The sequence below is a fragment of the Pseudopipra pipra genome, chromosome 3 (genome assembly GCF_036250125.1).
Source record: "Pseudopipra pipra isolate bDixPip1 chromosome 3, bDixPip1.hap1, whole genome shotgun sequence".
NCBI lineage: Eukaryota > Metazoa > Chordata > Aves > Passeriformes > Pipridae > Pseudopipra > Pseudopipra pipra.
In genome coordinates this window covers 63,257,208-63,271,022 of record NC_087551.1, presented here as the reverse complement: position 1 = coordinate 63,271,022, position 13,815 = coordinate 63,257,208, and the positions used below count along the sequence as shown (strand labels likewise).

At 38.1% G+C, this 13,815-nt stretch overlaps 1 protein-coding gene across 7 annotated transcripts in view; it reads left to right on the top strand.

Moving 5' to 3' along the window:
- The window catches only part of TPD52L1 (TPD52 like 1), a 140,018-nt gene that overhangs the window by 99,648 nt on the left and 26,555 nt on the right, over nucleotides 1-13,815 (top strand). For all 7 annotated transcript variants that reach the window (XM_064649608.1, XM_064649606.1, XM_064649607.1 and 4 more), the window contains one exon: nucleotides 8,496-8,611. In XM_064649608.1, coding sequence (XP_064505678.1) covers nucleotides 8,496-8,611 — 116 coding nt within the window. The remainder of the gene's footprint in view (nucleotides 1-8,495; nucleotides 8,612-13,815) is intronic.

Below are 13,815 nucleotides of genomic sequence, written 5' to 3'. Positions count from 1 at the left end.
AAGTTGTGCAGAATGATCAGTAGGAAGCACAGAAGGTGGTACAATGCTGTCATTACTTTCAGTTTAACATAAGACAAAGAGTCTTCTGCTGTCTTTAAACTGTTACATTTCACAACAAGTGCTTTGTTTTTCCATAGCTACAGCCTGAAAATGTCACCCTTGTCTTGCCCAGGCAGGCAAGATTATTATTTTAAACAAAGAGAGCTTGCTATTGGATAAAATGCACAAGATCATCCCTTGCATTTCGGGACATTTCAGACAATTATTTTTTTAGGTAGATCAGTTCTCAGGTTGAAGTAAATGATATGTATTTTTTTAGCATTACTGCTATTCTCATTTTTCCATTGCACTTCTCCTTACTAGTGTGTGTGGCTTCCTGGTGCAGCGGTCAAGCTGTCAATTCTGTTTTCTGCCAGTTATTTGTGTGTAGATTGTGTCTCTTTGCTGGCATAGACTGGCAACTGTGTTAATGGTTTCTGGGGGAAAAATAAGATAGAGACATCCTCAAGGTATGATTAATTTCTTCTTATTATACTAAAATGGAGAAAAGAATCAGCACAATACAAGTGGCTGTTTATCCAGGAGCTTCAAATAAAAGCATTCCTTTGTTTGGAAACCTGCCAGTCTATCTCATAGGTATGGATGGATTTATTATTGCTTGGTTTTGCAGGCGTTAAGAGATGGAAGGGAAAACCTTAGTAAAGTCTGTAATAAGCTGCTCCAGGATGACTGGGAACACATTCTGAGATTTTGTACTACATCCTAGAGCTCTTGAACACCCAAAAGCTGTACTCCTTTCCTCCCCTTAATACCACCCCAAACCCAGAGCCTGTTGGAGAGAGGAAATGAAGACACTTGCCCATCCGTCTCTCCCTTCCAAGGAGCATACTCAGAGAAAAAAGATTGAGCCCTCATGGTTTCAAAAAGTAGAATCTATAGTTTTCTTTAACGTTTACATTTTTAATCTACATGACCTGTGTGTCTTGAATTCCTGCCTCTCTGAACCAAGATGAATTCAGCCTCTTAAGTTTGTTTTCCAATCATAGCTTCGAAAACAACCTTCCTTATATTCTAAGTCCTTTAGGGAGAAGGCAGATTGTATGGTGATTGCTGGGCTCAAGCAGTTCAGACTTGTCCACAGATAGAACCAGACACAGAAGGGAAGATCTTCCTCCAGTAGTTTGTTTTCTAGATGAATTAAATGAAAACATATTTTCCTATTTAGATCTTCCCATAGCTTTGTAGTGGAAAAAATGGTACTGGAAATCCTTGCAACTTCTGATAGTTTTTTCTGATCAATTTAGTTATTTAGTACTTGCTTCTGGTCCCCCTTCTCCCCCCTTAATCTCTATATCTGTCATTAAGACTACATTATAAAGAAGATCAAAGACACTAATGCAGTGTCTGGACAGTTCCTTTGTTCTACTTATCATTTCATCCCTTTGAAGACTTAATTGCAATTTAAATTTGTAAACAAGAGTTTTCCAATTTTAAAGAAGAAACTCTAATGACATGGCAAAAGAGGCTGTAACAAGTCGTTTTGCTTACTGGAAAGGTTATATAATTAGGAGTTGTTTTCTCACTATTTGATATGAATACCAGATAACAAGGTAGGCATTCTATTTTTAATTAGTTGGGAAACAAAAAAATAGAGCAGTAAAAGGGCTTCAATTCTTAAGTATTTCATTAGAATAAAGGATCACATATATATATATATTTCAAATGAATGTCAGAAAATGTATAGAAATGGAAATTGATGTTCTTGACTTTATATTTGCTGCCGTTATGGTTAATTCAATAGACATCACTGCATATAGTGTGAGCTTTTTTTTTTTTTTTGGTCGGGTTTTCTGGTTTTTTTGGTGGGTTTTTTTTTTAAACAGTCAACATACAAGAATTAGTCTGATACATAACAATCTAGAACAAGGGCCTGAGATTAATACAGAGAAAATACATAAAAAGCACTAATTAAAACATCTTTACCTTTAGATACCTGCCTTGGATTTTATCATTGTATTATATGGTTATTTTAAACTTTATTAAATATTTTATGTAAATAAAATATTGTAAATAAAATATTTTATTAAACATTTTATTAAATAAAATATGTAAATTTCTTAAATTTTATTAAATAAGTTTTATTTTTAAATTTTATGAAATAGTAACAGATCCTCTTATTGGAGGATCCACTTATCCTCTATCATCATGGCTAGGCTTTGCGAACGAAGATTTGGGAAGGGCTCTACCCATGTTTGTTGCAAGCGCACTGGTGGCTAAAAAGGCCAATACGAGACAGGCACGTCCAATTGCAAAAGGCACAGCAGAAAGACTCCTTAGGTGGTATATTCTGCAAGACACAATTCTTTCTGCGTTGTCTTTTCTCCTCAAGGGTGATCCTGCGTGTGTTCTCAAAGGAGACAGCTGCGTTATAGATGGTGTGTCTCCAGACCTCCCGATTTGAGGCCAGAGTAGACCAGTTATGTTGATCAATATGGCCAAGGCTGAGATGTTGTTTCAGGGAGTCCTTTTATCTTCTCTTTGGGGCTTCTCTCTTGTGGCAGCCGGTGGCAAGTTCACCATAAAGGAAGATCTTATGGAGGCTAGAAACAAGGCATGATTGTTAGTATTTCTGGGTAAGTGGGTAAGAGGAGTGGGGAGTGCAATTTCAGTGCAAATCCTTCATGAGGAAGCACACATATACTAGTCAGGAAAAGAGGGTGCATTGGGAGCCCTACACTGACCTTTCAGGTTTTTTATTCTCTTTTTTTTTTCTTCTGCTATCAAAGTTTTTATGTTAATCTTGGAAATGACTCTGCTATTTGTGCAACTCCCCTCTGAGAGTGACCAAATCTTCCTGGCTCCTAACTAGTACCTATGCATCTTTCGGCAAAAAAACTATATTTCCCAGATTAAGTACCTGTGTGTGGTCAAGTTACATAGCTGGGCAGGAGAGGAAAATGTCTCAGTCTCCTTTGAGACTGAGAGGAGATCTCAGTGTGGTCTACAATCTCCTCATGAGGAAGTGGAGGGGCAGGCACTGATCTCTTCTCTGTGGTGACCAGTGACAGGACCCGAGGAAATGGCCTGAAGCTGTGTCGGGGGAGGTTTAGGTTGGATATTAGAAAAAGGTTCTTCACCCGGAGGGTGGTTGGGGACTGAAACAGGCTCCCCAGGGAAGTAGTTCCAGCACCAAGGCTGCCAGAGTTCACAAAGTGCTTGGACAATCCTCTCAGACACATGGTGACTCTTGGGGTTGTCCTGTGCAGGGCCAGGAGTTGGACTTCAATAACCTGTATGGGTCCCTTCCAGCTCAGGATATTCTGTGGTTCTCTTCTATGCCCACTCAGGATTTTGAGACTGTACAAGAGCAGTACTTGTAGGTGGACTTATATGACATCTCTTCAAGTGTGCTGTAGGATGCTAGGCTGCTTAGTGGTCACCTGCCCTTAAAGGCTGGCTCTGTCATCATTAGGGAGTCACAGAACTTCCCTCAGTCCGAGACTAAAGTGTGGAAGAAGACAGTAGAGAGAGAAACCAGTGACTGCTAGGAATGCTCTACTGGCTGTGCAATGTAGCACAGTGCAGAGATACCCACAAATTCTGAGCAATAGGTGATCTAAAGCAGCAGTCCTGACTCAAGGCTCCAGAGCAGTATGTTATGTTATCAGCATGCCTGAGCTGATGAGATGTGTAGCTTGCAGTGGCTAACTAGCAGAGAGCAAGTTCATACTGTTGTAGTCCAAGTTTGAGGTTGTAGATGCTGATTTCTGTGATGCTCCATTTTAAATATAATGTCCTAATTGTAACAGCTCTGCTTATTGTTGCTGCTTTAGTGATGCCTTTAACAATGCAGAACTTTAATTTAGCAGGATTAAAGCTTCTTTACGTAGTGGTCTGGGGAGTATCAGATATCTTGCAGTTCTAAAAATACTGTGAGTCTCAGTGCAATGAAGTCATTAAACTTAATATCAAGTGGGAATCCTAGCAGAGTAGGTTCTTTTGGTGTTTACAAATTTAGACTTAGAAAACCTAGATTATGTGCAGGTAAAACTGTTTTAGCTCCTTGCACATAAAAACAGTTGGTAATTTGGCAGTAATGTTTCTGACCAGGCGTGTATGTGTCGCTTCTTGCAGAAAACTAATTTAACCATTGGGAAATGTTTTACTCTGAAATTTTAGTCTCCCTGTATTTTATCATCAGGATTGTTAACTGAAAGTTAATAAGTAATAAATATTTTCCCTGATCCTGTAAATTAGCAGAAAGAATGATTTAAATTAATTTTATAGCTTCCCCATACTTTCAGTAAGCCATTGGGAAAACAGAGCCTTGAAATGTTACCTGACCAGATTTACAACTTAACAATATTATTTTAATAAGCAGCTAATGATCATTTGAATAATATGATTTAAGATAGCAAATTTAAAGGAAAATGTGGAGATCAGTGAATGGAAATTGAGGTGCACTGTAAAATGTATCATATTCCAGTGCTGCAGGAAAGATTTGCCTTGAGCATCTGATCAAAATGCCATTCTGTATTTTAGTTCCTGTGAGAAGTTACAGATTATTTATATATGTATATACATTATGTAAATAAATTATGACTATGAGTAGATACATGTTTATCTATAGAGTTATATACTATGTAGATATATTTAATTCCAGGTTTACTGGAAATCAATTAAGTTCCTTCTACCCCAAAGGAAGAAGCATGAAACTGAAAAGCTCTGTTACCTTCTCAGCTCCAGGAACTGTTTGTATAAGCGGAATGTCTGTTCATGCACATGAATTAATGTCTGCCTTGCTAAAGTGCAGATTTCTTTTTTCCTCTATAAAGTAAATAATTTTTGAAATTGAATGTACATGCAGTATTATCTTAAAATTCTGGCTTTTAGATATCTAAATCTGGCCTGCTTGTGTTGTGTAGAAAAATTTTTTGATTTTAGGACTTAACTCTAACCATTTAGCTGAATCAACTCATCCGTTTTTGTGTTTTCATAAATAGTTAGATTAAGTATGTTTAACAAAATGTGTAGATAGATTAAACACACTCAATAGGATCCTAACTTGTTACTTGGTTCTTAAAGAACTGCTCATGTGGTTAATTCAAGATACATCAGCAATCACACTAAGCTCTTTTATTCTGTTATGTTTCTGTGCTTGCTGCATTTATAACCAATATCTGTGAGGTGTATTTCCCAGACTGCCTGGTTGAAGGAACACTACAGGGAAGGTTGAGAGGACACGGAGTAGAAGGTGAGAGAATATTTTGGGGTCAGCAGTACTTAGCAATAGGAGCTGTTTGGCTACCACAATCATTACCAATTCTTATATATATTGTTGTGAATTTTACTGCAAGTTTCTGTTATCCTTAGAGACTGAAAAAATAACAAGTTTTTTATGAGTAGGAAAATGTTGATAGCTTAATTTCCTATGGTTTTGTGTTATGTGGTTGGCTGACTCCTTGAATCAAGTTAATGCTATAGCTCTTCCTGAGGCTGTGCTGAACTCCTCCTGGGTAAGGTGCTATATGAACCTCACAGAACGTGGGCTTTCATGGAATGAATGCTGTGGTACCCAGAAGTAAATTGTTCCCTGTTATTGTAAAACAGATTTTGTGAACTATCCTTTTTCCTTTGGCTTCTCTGATAATTCATATAAGGATGAGCTTATTTAGCATCCACTCTGTCTGTGACATTACTTTAAATCTTCTTTACCAGCTGACTGTTTTCATTAAACTTGTTTTAAAAGACCTTCAACTCTTTGAAATCTAATACAGAACTCAGTGGTTATTAAAGGGGAACTAGAGACAGGCACATAAATTAAAAAAAAAAATAGACTAAGAAGAATAAGATCTCAGGAACCTTGCCTACATACTTTGCTGTGCAGTTGGTAGCAATTGTGGATGCTAAATTCTTTAGGATAGAAATCACAGGGACAGGTTTTATGTTTACATTCTCAGTAGATGGAAAGGGTTGGAGTCTCCTCTGCCTCAGGAAGCCTGCTGTCTTCCTCATGTTCTTTATTTCCCCTCTTTTCTAAGATGAAGACTAAGAAAGGTAAATTAGAGAAGTGGTCTGTGAGGGTAGCCCAAGGCAATGGTGAAGAAACCTTTTCAGAAATTACTGTCAGTTGCTCAAGTGGGGAAAAGAGACTGAAGAGTTCGTATGACCTAGCACTAGAACTGAAGCACCCTACTTACGCTGCTAGTCCTGGCCCAGGACAGAAGTGGTCAGTCATAAGTGGTGCAACAATATCAGAGACTGAGAACAGCTGGGAAGAACTGAGAGAATTGGTTGCTTGTGATAGGGTTCATGTGAGGAAGTTTCGGAACTGAGGCTGACTTAAAGAAGTTTGTGACCCATAGTACGGTGGAGAGATGTTCAGACTGGAACTGTGAGGTAACTGAAGTGAAACCTTTCCACAGGGACAATGACCATTAGGGAAGACTCTGGTAGTGGCTTGAGCAAGAAAGTAGAGACTAAAGGATCAGATTAGATTTTGGAAGACTTAAACAAGAAGCAAAAGGTAAGAATTGGGACTGGCATTGCACTGCAGAGGATCATACAGAAGATTGACGTCCATGTGCTATTTTGGAATGGATTGTAATTTCAGTCCAGTCTTGAAGTTTAAACTTGACAGTTGGATCTAGTTAAATGTTATTCACAAACTAATGCTGTCCCTTGAGCATAGGTCTGCCTTCTTTTTAGCTCAAGGATCTGTTGCTCCAAGGTCACCTCATCTCACATCTACCCCAAGGCTTCCCTTAAGGGTTTTCAACCTTAGCCCCTGAGATTTTTCCCAGAGCTGCCCTGCACTGATGCTCCTCCATCCATGGAAAAAGAGACTGCTTTCAAGATTATGGGTACTAAGTTTAGCTTGATTTCCATAGCAACACTATTAATCCTCAAATACCAAACAACAATTGTGTTTGGAGATGGAGGAGTGTTAATAAAGGTGATTTGGGAGTATTCATACTGAATAAATGTGCTTTTCTTTTGTTGGGACTTCAGCAATCTAGGTTTTCCTGGCAAGCAGCTTTTTGGGTAATAGCTAAGATATCAACTACTTCTATATGCTTTCATGTTTTTAAAAAGGTTTTGTGCTTAAGGGTGGTGATCTTTTTCTGCATATGGTGCCAGGCAGGGGTTCAGCACCTGTTTTGCTGCTCTTTTTCTTCCCACTCAGGGAAGGTTGTAATTAACAAGGCTGAGTTCACCCCATTGTGCTCTGCAGTGAGGTTGATGGTATGAATCAAATCAGTTCTGTTCTGTTAAACAGGAGGAAATCCAGGTACACTGGGAAATGACAGAAAGATGGAGGGAGCTTATTTTTTTGCATGAAAATGTAAAGTACTCAATTTCAACAGACTTACTGCTTGCAACCTCTGTTCCCTAATGCGAAAACTTAACTAAGTTGTATTCTGATTTCTGTGTAATAGAGTGTACAGGCCCCCGTGGACCTGGGAAAGAAATTATTCTCTTCCACAGTAAGCAGTATACAGGTGTTAGGAGTCAGCAGAGATTGCTGATTACCCCACTAAAGAACTGAAATAAAGGGGAAAATGCTGTCCCAGCAGGAGATTTTTCTTCCACAACAGAAAAAGATCTAGAACTCTAAAACAAGTTCCAAAGGAACAAGTATATCTTCTGCTATCTCACGGTTCATGTTGTTTTCTTTACAGACCATAAAGAATGAGAGGCTCTTAGTGGCTCCTAGTGATTGGAACCCCAGCGATCTTCTCTTTACTGAATGACTGGGAGATAGGATATATTTTATTTCATCTGTACATATTATACTAGGCAGGCCCAGGTCTTGGAAACATCTTTGTATGCACTTATCTTGCTTATTATACTTAGTGGTCTTGGACATGCAAAAGAAGAAAGCGACTGAAGGTTGAGTATATTTATCCACCCTTCACAAGTTTAGATTGAGCAATCAAAGTATGCTTCTCACTAACATTTACAAAATTCAAACAGTAGGTATGACATTTGCTTCTGCAAACTGTGTACATCTGTAAGGTCTCAAATTGCTGCAATCAGAGGTGCTTTTAAAGCAGACTTTGCTCAGTGATATACTTTATTGTTCAGTGCACTATTGCTACTATTTACATCTATGATCCACATTAACCAGCTTTCTTATTTTGATGAAAAAGCTTTCTTTTTTTCTTCCATATTGTTAGAAGCAAGGAAATGCCTTATCATGGATTAGTGGAGTCCAAGGTGTTTGCTTTCTTGGAATGAGAGGTGCTTATACATATTAAATTGCTTTTGTGCAGACATTGTATCTGATAGTTCCAATATCTTTTCAGAAGCAAAGAGAAACAGAATCCAGATGATCTGTAGCAGGAAAAGGTTGGGTTTTGGTTTGGTTTTTTTTTTCCTAATGGGTGAATATTATAATGTTCTTAGATTTTAGGGGAGGCCAGTACCGTAACTGGTATAGTCAATAACTGAAATAATTAATAATTATTGTCTTAACATTTTAACTCTTTAAGGCCTGTTGGAAACCCAGTCGTTGCATGAAGCAGATGAAGATGTGGTCGCTGACGTTGATTTCACCAATATGATTTCTGAAGAAGAAAAAGAAGAGTTAAAGATAGAGCTAGCCAAGGTAATGAATTTGAATTTGTGTGAGTGCTACTGTTTCTAGTTCTTTAAACTGGAAGATATTAATTATAGGATAAAATCATAAATGTATGCCCTTTCTGTTGGTAAAATTATTCTAGGCTACAATACTGTGAAGTAATTAATTTCCTTTTAGATTTTTTTTAGGGTTAAATATGTTCTACTTGATGGTTGTACAGAGAAAGTTAAATATACCTTACCATCTTAATAAAGACTTGTCTTTATTTAGAAACCTTCCTTGATAAAGAATGGAAGGTGTTTTTATTAGATCTGTGGTATTGTTGTTACAGTGGTTGTGCCACCTGATGGAAAAGATTCTTTTTTTTGTTTTCTTTGACACTGATGTGTTTGGAGAGGGTTATATTTTCTTTCGGGAGTCTGGAACTCAGGACACTATGAAGAGGCTTAAAAATAATAACAAGGAGATAGAAGGAAAAAGGTGGGAACCATGTGGGTTTTTTATTATAAAGATTAAAGAAATTGTCTAGATTTGGTCTCAAGGGGAGGATGTGTTCAGTTTTAATTACTGCTGCTGAATACCACAGAAACAGAAGTGAAATTCAAAAATGGAAAATGAGAGAATGGGAAAAAGTGTGAGTTTACTTATTTTAAATACGAGTCAAACAACAGAAATTACAACTGTATGAAGGGGGAAGAGTTGTTTTCGTCTTAACTGGAATATTAAATTAATATTAAGTTGCAATACTAAGTACTCTAAGAAGTTACATTCTTAACAATTTTCAAGTCATTCACCTTTAGTGCTGATAGGATTTTCTAGTGAAACAAAAGGCTGTTTTTTCACTTTAGTATTTTATCAAGCCTTATAGTTTCTGAGTCACTAGTTATTTTTAACTTCTTTGCTGATCCGGTCACATCTGTAAATAATCAGAAGGAAGCTGAAACTTTACATGTTCAGTTCATCACATAAGTTAGAAGTTGGCCTATTCATTACTGGCTTTTCATCAGGATCAGAGGCAATGGTCACACACTGAAATACAGGAGGTTCCCCTTGAACATCAGGAAACACATTTTTAACATGAGTGTGATTGAGCAGTGATACAGATTGCCCTGAAATGTTTTATAGTCTCCATCCTTGAAGATACTCAAAAGCTGTCTGGGTGCAGTCCTCAGAAACATGCTCTAGGTAGTCCTGCTTGTGCAGGGGGCTTGAACCAGATATCCTTCAGTGGTCCCTTCCAACTTCAGTTCTTCTGTGATTCTCTTCTCTTTTTTGGTGAAAGGGACTTAATAGGCAGATGAAAAACAAGGAAGGAAAAAATTCAATACTTCTTGCAGTCGTCTGAGAATGATATGCCTCTCAACACAATTAATCTGAAGAGTTTTTGGGTGTCCTTTCTGCCTACTGATTCCCATGGAAGCAGAGAGTTCTCAGTGGCTAATGCTAGAAATGCTTTAATTCATGTACTAAGAGAATGCCTTTTAAATGTTATGATCTTGACTGACCTAGGAATTATTTTTTTAATTGCTCTCAGCAGTTTACTGGCATACAACTTACGCCTACAAAGAAAATAAAACTAAAAAATTATGATAAGGAAGGTTTGGAAAACTTGAATTTAGAGTGAACAAAGTCTAAACTTAAATAAGGCTTATGACTCTTAGAAAAGACTGTAAAAATATATGTATGACCTTGCCTCCTTCAGAAAAACCTCTATGGGAATCGGCTAATGTTTCCTTTTGAAAAGCTGTTAGTGTTTACTTTCAAGCCCTTTCTGCTCCACCAGTGATAGTTTTGGTTTTTTCCATGTCTTTATGTGTTATGTAATACAAGTTTGAACCTATAGGAACAAACATCTTTCTTCTTATTGTTGTAAAATGTAAAAATCATCCTTAATTCTATCAGTAGTTGATATACTGGGGAGCTGTTGTGAGCAGCTGTTGTGCATGTAGTTAAATAGAAAAAATATATTCCATCTGCTGTATCTGCTGTATGTATTCTTTGTCTTCTTCCTCTTCCTCCTTCCCTCTCCAACATTGAGAGGAACAAGCACCACTGGGGTTTTTTGACAGGTTTTTTGTATCCTCTATTCCTATTCCCCTGCTAGTAGTTTCTTTGTGCTGGAAGTTTCTCAGAGCATGGACTCATTCTGTTCTTGTATTTGTAGTCTGGCTAACACAGCAGGGCTCTGACTCTAAACAAGCCTTGGAATTCCTACAGTTGATCTAAAATGAGTAACTCTTACAGAAAATTTGAGCAGTCATTTGAATTTACAGAGGTCAGTTTGACTTTTCAGAATAATAGCAGAAAATTGTAGCCCAAAAACTTTACATAAGGCCAGAAGATTGTTAGCAGAACAGGTTTCTTTTCTCCCTTCCTCCCTTGCTGTGAGAAGCATGGTACAATGACTCTTGAGTCATGATGGGGGCTGAGATTGTGAGCTGAGAGTTGCTCACTGCTGTCAGTTGTCCTTCCATTACACTTGTCAAAGTAGTCATTTACTCTTTTCTGTCTTCCCCCTCCCATACCTTCAGGAAAGGAGCTATCTGCTTTGATCTAGCTGATGCACAGGTTCTAAGTTCAGCAGTGTGTGTTACTGCATGTTTGCTCCCAGTTTGAGGAAAGATGCTAATACGTTTTTTCTGCAAACTTATGCCTAAATTTATTTATGAGTGTCCCTGATGTGTCTGGGTGTTTTTCACCCAAGGGAAAGCTTATGTATTAACAGATTCTAAACCCAGAGGTGTAAAATTTGAGCTATATGATTTGTACATGTGCTGCTTTATTTCATCACTGCCTTCCTCTCTTCTCCATCTCAACTTGTTTCTGTCCCCTATGCTGTACCCGTACAGGTACTTGTGCATCACTCTGTAGTGGATCTGGTTAAAAGATCTTCTGTGATGGCTTTTACCTGATTCAGTCCACCAAGGAGGGCTGTGCGAACAGTCAGACAGGGCCACTACATATTTGGGTGATGTAGTAATAGTGAAAAAAAGATACTTAATCTAACTTACATTTAACCATGCTGGCTTCTGTTTTCTGTTGGGGCCCCTTAATATTTTAATTGCTTACTGCCTTGGAAGCTTGTATTTCTGTTGACTTAAGCCCTAGTTTCATAACAGATTCTGCATTTATATGAGAGGACTTTTAAAAAATGCCTAAGCAGGTGATGCCTGACTATCATGGGAGCTAGGTATGTAGCATACTTAAATGTTTTTCGGTATCCTATTGTAAGTCCCTAAACTTTTCTACCTACTTCAAAGTCTTCAGTCACCGATATCTGAGCACTTGAGGGCGGTTTTGTATCTGTCATTATTTCAAAATGATGGAACTTGAGGAGGATTTTGTCAATTCAAAACTGATCACTGTATTAAAAAAAATATTAAATTATTTTTCTTTAGTCAAAAATGTTATTCATACTTATGCCATTGAGCACATGGCTAATGCTTGCTTAGGGGTTTACAGCTTTAGATGTCTATTCAGTGGAACAGATGGAAAGTAATTTTATAGAAGCCCTCAAATCTTTATGTATCCAGGTACCTAATGATCAGGCTAGCTAGCCCACATGGAAAGCATTAATGTTTAAGTACAAGTAAACATACTGGTATTGGTTTAAGTTAAATGCTTCAGCAATGTTACTCAGGCAGATGTGCACTAAGGGGTTTGCTGGGGGAAACAACTAAAGGGAGCTCTGAACTGCTGCCTGAGGAATGCTGACATTTGTGATTTCTTTCTGTAACCATTTAACCAGTTATCCTGTCAGAAGAGAGACTCTTGACAGCTGCCTCTTGACAGTGTTTCATTTGCAGGTTAGGAATATAATGGAGCATAAAGGACATGGGCAGGAATAAAGCAATTTAGATTGTTGTGTATTTTACAGGTGAAGTGTTGGCATCACAGGCATTGGTGAATACTGATATCTGCTTCACTCAGATCATGATTTTGCTTTGTGTTCGTAGTCTTGCTGCTTAATTCCTGAGCTGCTTGAATAATTCAGGTAGCAGGTAGTGACAAAAGAGAAACTGACAGCTGAGGGATTCAAGGATGAGACTTTTCCAAGAACAATGAGTTTACAGCCGGTTTTACAGGGAAGCAGAGTGTGTAAAATAAAAATAATGCTGGTATTGGTGTCCTAAATATAGCCCTGGAGGTCAGCACTGTTTCAGCTGGTGCTTGCATCATTCCCTGCAGCCTATGGAGTTATATCACAGGGAGACTGTGGTTCCAGGGAACTTAGCATATGGTAATCAGATACACTGCCATATGTTATCCTATTAACATATGGAAGAAGGAACACATTTGGTAAGGGAATTTCTAAACCTGAAGTGAAAGGCAGCTGCTCTGGTGTCATTTGCCCTTGTTAGCTTCAGTGCCTCTGAGTGCTGCTTGTATAGATTGGATTGGGAAGCTTCCAGATGAGGAATGCAAACCTGTGCTTGCTTGCAGGAGTGTTGCCCAAGGGGCAGGATCCTGAGCCAGTGGCAGGATGTTTCTGCTGTCCCTCTTCTGGCCCTGTGTTCTGGTCCTTGCCTTGTTGAAACACTGGCTTTGCTTAAATGTTTCAAAAAAATGTCCACTGCAGGAAGAATTATATCCCCCTATTTGGGCTGGATGGTATCTTTACAACTTGAAAATGCACAGTTTGGTTAATGACTTAAGACCTCTGAAAAGGTTAATCTGCTGTGTCTTCTGAGTGCTTCTATGCTTTGGGTAGGACCTGCTCACTCATGTTAACAGTCCATCTATAAACTTTTATGTTGCTATTTTGAAATATGTAGGGCCTAAAATACATAAGTAAAATTTACGTGACAAGGATTATAACATTTTATGATACTCTCAAGTCATGTTATCAGGCGATTTTTCTGGGTTTTTTAACCTGCTCCTGTGAGTTTGCATCTGGTTTTTTCAGGACTGGAAGACTAAAAATCTGCAAATATGAAGTTAAAAGCCTATGCATTCGAAGACAGATTTTTGCCTGAATTGTCTGGTCCTGCCCATTCCCATTTTACCAATGAATGAGAAGCTGATGTTTGAGACTCCTAATGCCCTAAGGCAGATCTTGGTCAAGTCACTTCTTTACTGGACAGTTCTCTGTCTTATCAGATGCATGTGTATGATGGTGCACATAGATGACACAGTTTTAGACATTAATTTAATGTAGTGTCAGCTCTATTCTGGGCATGCCTTTGTGATCTCCACAAGCACTTGACTCTGTCTCTGTAGTTACCTACAAA